This window comes from Leptonychotes weddellii, chromosome 15 (genome assembly GCF_054177405.1).
Source record: "Leptonychotes weddellii isolate Sample4059 chromosome 15, ASM5417740v2, whole genome shotgun sequence".
NCBI lineage: Eukaryota > Metazoa > Chordata > Mammalia > Carnivora > Phocidae > Leptonychotes > Leptonychotes weddellii.
In genome coordinates, this window is record NC_138383.1 from 35354189 (window position 1) to 35359750 (window position 5562).

Genomic DNA, 5562 nt, shown 5'->3' on the forward strand with positions numbered 1-5562 from the left:
GGGCGGGGGGTGGGTGTTGAGGAGGGCACGTTCTGCATGGAGCACTGGGTGTTGTGCACGAACAATGAATCATGGAACACTTCATCTAGAACTAATGATGTAATGTATGGGGATTAACATAAGAATAAAAAAAAAAAATATTTCCTTTTAAAAAAAAAAAATAACCTGTGTTCCCGGCAACAAGTCAAATAATACAGATACATAACAAATACTATAATTGGTCCTCTACCTTTTCCAATCATAGTCCCCTGGAATAAGCAATGTGAACAGCTTAATGTGTCTATTTTTACACATTTCTCAGTATATATATGCTTGTGCACACATATTATATGACAAGTGTCAGCTTTCCTACTGGGTCTTTTTAAAGTGTAATGGAGGAATTCCGTTACTTTCGGCTGCCCAGAATCCATTTTTCCTCATCCCGGTATCTGACATCCAATTTTCCTTTGGGAAACCCTGCCCCTGGTGTCCTTTCAGTTCATGCAATTCAAGTTGGGCTGGCTTCACCACGGAGCTCCAGGGATGGTGCATGATTCAGGCCTAGACAAGACATTCCATCCCTCTGCCACAGTGACTGCCTCAGGAATTGGCATATGACTCAAGCCAGGCAGTAAAACCAGCACTTCTGCTGTACCTACTAGGAAAGAGATAATTTTCCCTCTGTTGGTAAGCTGAGAACACAAAACATTGCTGGCCACAGGAAGAGCCTCCTGGGCATAAAACCAACCCAAAGGGGGGAGCCTGGGTGGCTCGGTTGGTTAAATGTCTGCCTTCGGCTCAGATCATGATCCCAGGGTCCCTGGGATCGAGCCCCACCTCGGGCTTCCTGCTCAAAGGGGAGCCTATTTCTCCTTCTCCCACTCCCCCTGCTTGTGTTCCTTCTCTCACTGTGTCTCTCTCTGTCAAATAAATAAAAATCTTTAAAAATTTTTTTTAAAATTTAAAAAATTAAAAAAAAAAAAAAAGATGACCTGGAAGAAGTTATCTGGGGATTAGGAAGTGGGAGAATAATGCTGCATTAGTATAGGTAAGAGCTAATAAGACAGTCTCAGGAATGGCAGTAGGGAAAAATGGTTTCAAAGGGCATTTTCAAGGTGTCTAAAAGAAATATTAAACCATTAAGATCCAATTTTAAAAAAAGAAAAATTACAACAAATACCAAAAGATAGCCCCTGATAAACGAACAGCACTAGGTGGTTATTTTGAATCACATGATTTCCAGCCAGGAGCATGTACTTGACTTAAGGGGCAGCCAGAAATGTACTGGCTGACCAGCATCTAGCATGAAAAGTTTTGTCAAACAGGTATATTTTAGCTGAACCACATTCTCTTTTTGGAATTTGAAGTATGCAGTGCTGAGGTAATGAAAGAGTTAGTAGCTGTGGCTAAAACTGAAAGGATACAGAAAGAGAAAAAATAGGGAGTTGAATATGAAGCCAAGAGAGAGTCAAAGATTGTAAACTGTTCCAGAACTGATAGCCACCTAGTTCTGTCTACACCTGGGCAGGCTCTGCTGTGTAATTCATGTTTTTCCTGAGGCCTATCTTCCTGAGAAAAAAAGAATGTCTTTGCAATAACAAAGGCCTAACTGAAACAATGTAACTAATTTGTCAGGATCCCATAGCTAAAATCAAGACTAGGTGACTGATAATGAGGAGGATAAAAGAAAAAGGTAAGAATTTTTTTTTTTTTAAAGATTTTATTTATTTATTTGACAGAGAGAGACAGAGCGAGAGAGGGAACACAAGCAGGGGGAGCGGGAGAGGGAGAAGCAGGCTTCCCGCTGAGCAGGGAGCCCGATGCAGGGCTCGATCCCAGGACCCTGGGATCATGACCTGAGCCGAAGGCAGACGCTTAACGACTGAGCCACCCAGGCGCCCCGAAAAAGGTAAGAATTTTAAATGATTAGGGTTTCTAGCATGGGAAAGAATAATGATGTAACTGAGAAAGAAAATACAGTTGTAAAGAAGCTGATTTGAATATATACTGAATTAAGTTTTGCATATTTCAAGTCTGAAATGTCCGTGGACTATCTGCAAGGAGAATGGGACCTACAAGTCAAAAAATATTAACTAATACATAGTAGTCTAAGCCACAGAAACACAGGAATATCAAAAGAGAAGTCAAACCCAAGCGCTCTTTGACAAAGTTGGCTTTGTAGAGATAAAGCCCTTATTATCTTCTTTTGGACTTGTACCATGGAGGAAGTGGGCCTCTCTGCTCTGAGCTACCATGTGCTCAACTGTCTTGGAGCTAAGACTTCAAATCAGGTGAAAATGAAAGCTGAGAGGAGCTCCAGGGTCTAAACAAAAAGCTCAAAATATTGAAAATCTGAAATTGGAAGAGTTCTATCCAAAAACAAAAACCAAAAAAGAAAAGAAAACCTCAAACATACTCTGTACAGAACTTTAAAGTCACAAAATAGACAGGATAGTTTCTATAACTGCCGCCCCTCACCTTTTTTTTTTTTTTTTAAACCTAAGAAGAAACAGATTCAGAAAAAAATGTCTAAGATTATGCAGCTAATAAAGAAACAGAGTTGAGAATCCTTAGCACTCTTAAGTCACCATGTTCTATAGGTTTCCTGGAAATCTCACTGATTTAATCCAACAGAGGGTGTCTGCATCAGGCCCATCCTACTTTCCTTGGCCTTTTCTAGAACCTGCAGAGAAGCAACACAATCTTACAGTTTCTGATCCTGAAGAAAAAACCTAGCTTTGAGGTTTTCCAGAAATCTTTGCTATTTATAAACTAACAGGAATTTAAAGGGGTAGGAGGACACACATCTGCCTCTCTCACCAATGTTTGACTTTTAATTACTTTGACAAAACAGGGAGGGTCAAAATATACTGGCTGCATTAAGAGTTGGGGTTGAGGGGCGCCTGGGTGGCTCAGTCAGTTAAGCGTCTGCCTGCAGCTCAGGCCACGTTCCCAGGATCCTGGGATCAAGCCCCGTATCGGGCTCTCTGCTCAGCTGGGAGCCTGCTTCTTTCCTCTCCCTCTGCCTGTCGCTCTGCCTGTTTGTGCTCTCTCTGTCAAATAAATAAAATCTTAAAAATAAATAAATAAAGTTGAGGTTGAAATACAAATATGGTTCATCTCTATTGCGAAAGAAAATTAAAATTATCTTAGGCAATTTAGAAATGGGTACTGATACAAAAGTTGGAGAGACTTTCAAGGGAAATAAAAGATGTTACTCAGGAATTGTTCAAGAGGCGAGCTCAGGGTAAATGCACGTTTCTATACTCTTGATTCCGTAACACCCAGTGCTTAGGACTCCTTGGTCTTAACATTATCTGGATTATTTGATTAAATGCATTTCCCACCTTCTGCATTCCTTTCTTCAATCCTCCCCCACTATTTCTCAGCCTCCATTTATTCCCTACACACTGATAAGCTTTTGCCACTCGTGACTATTCAATCTACTGACATAATTCTTCAATTTATGTTAAATTCAGGAAACTTGGGAAGATTAATTCCTACAGCTACTGAACAGCAAAATTAAGATTACACATAGTCCTAAAATTCCAAAACCAATGGTCTCTCTGTTACATCACATTGTCTCTAAAGTTCAACTACCATGAGTTTATGTCAACAGAAAGAAGTAAAAATCACCAACTAATATCACAGATAAGTTCTCAAAAGGAAGGTAGAATGGAGGCAAGAAAGAAAAGGGAGGGCAAGGCAAGCCTCATACCTATTGTTAAGAAGGAGCTCACAGCATTTCCAGAAAGGCTTTCTAAGAACTAGTCTGGACACAGCATGAAAAAAAATGCAAGCATTTTTCCAGGCTGTCATCTGTGCTATCCTTATAGAAATTTTCCATAGCTTCTCTGAATTATTTGTTAGGCCACCCCAATATTGTCAGACACAGCATATTACTGAAAGTTCTTAGAAAAAGACTCCTAAAGTTTTATTTCTGCTTAAAATGTTCCTGATTGTCATGTTGTAGATATTATTTAATCAGAATTCAGCTAAAAACAAAAGATATTTAGCAATCTTTTATTCTTGGTAATTAATCCATTGTAGGAAGTATAAAAAAACTGATGTAAGAAAGAGAAGCCAATAGGAAATAGGTCTCCTGAAAAGCAATTTCTAATATACCACGTATCATTTTGGGACAGGATGCCTATTTATCCACCTATATTCTTCCAGGTAAACTTGTCTTCAATTCCAGTAAAGTCAAATGGGAAAAACCAAACTTGCTATCTCTCTACATTTGTTATTATTTTTAAAACTCCGTTAAGAGAAACTAAAACATAGTATTTCTTACCTCCGTGCAACATAATAAAATATAGGATTTCCAGCTTTGGAAGTTCCAGCTTGGTAGAAAATGCTTAATGTTTTCAAAGCCTTGAATTCTTCTTTTTCATGTACTTGATGCCTGAAAGAAAAAAAAAAAAAAACAACAGATTAACTCATAGGCTTTATATTGTCCATTATTTCTAAAAACCCATGATTAGAGCAATGATAAAATATTTAAAATGACAAAATGTTTAAAAAGCAAAACACTTTCTGAAGGGCAATTTTAAAACAAATACCAAAAATTTCAAGGTGTTACCCTTTGAAAACAATGAGTAGTTCTTAGGACTATCCTAAGAAAAGTACTGGGCAGGAATATTAACCATAGGATTGTTTTTTATCATGGTATTTTTTTTTCTAGAAGCCATTGAGTTTTTATTTATTTTTTTTAAGAATTCAGTTTATCAACCTTTTCTTTATTGGTGTATAATTTTGAATGATTAAAAAGGCCTTCCTTTTTGCACATGTTTTCTTCTTCATGGGAGTTTATCCTCATGAATGATATGAGCACCTTTATCCAGATGGTCACTCAGTTGTACCAACACCATTTATTAAAAGTCCATTCAATGGCTAAAATAAAAAACACAAGAAACAACAAGTGTTGGTGAGGATGTGGAGAGAAAGGAACCCTGGGGCACTACTGGTGGGAGTGCAAACTGGTGTAACCACTGTGGAAAACAGTATGGAGGTTCCTCAAAAAGTTAAAGATAGAATTACCATGTGATCCAATAATTCCACTCCTGGGTATTTACCCAAAGAAAACAAAAACACTAATTTGAAAAGATAATAATGCACCCCTATGTTTACTATAGCATTATTTACAATAGCCAAGACATGGAAGCAACCCAAGTGTCCAATGATAGACGAATGGATAAAAAAGAACCGGTATATATACAGAATGGAGTATCACTCAGCCATAAAAAAGAAGGAAATCTTGCCATTTGCAACAACATGGATAGAACTAGAGGGTCTAATTCTGAGTGAAATAAGTCAGAGAAAGACAAATACCATATGATTTCACTCATATGTGCAATTTAAGAAACAAAACAAATGAACAAAGAGAAAAAAAACAAAACTGGTTGCTGGAGGAGAGGTGGGTGGGGAATGGGGAAAATAGGTGAAAAGAAGATAGTAGGAAGGGAAAAATGAAGAGGGGGAAATCAGAGGGGGAGACGAACCATGAGAGACTATGGACTCTGAAAAACAAACTGAGGGTTCTAGAGGGGAGGGGGGTGGGAGGATGGGTTAGCCTGGTGGTGG

General features: G+C 38.4%; 1 protein-coding gene across 1 annotated transcript in view; it reads right to left on the bottom strand.

The window, feature by feature from the left end:
• NF1 (neurofibromin 1) overlaps positions 1-5562 on the bottom strand; it is a 246667-nt gene that overhangs the window by 81440 nt on the left and 159665 nt on the right. Inside the window, exon 33 of the mRNA XM_081805985.1 lies at positions 4274-4384. Coding sequence (XP_081662111.1) covers positions 4274-4384 — 111 coding nt within the window. The remainder of the gene's footprint in view (positions 1-4273; positions 4385-5562) is intronic.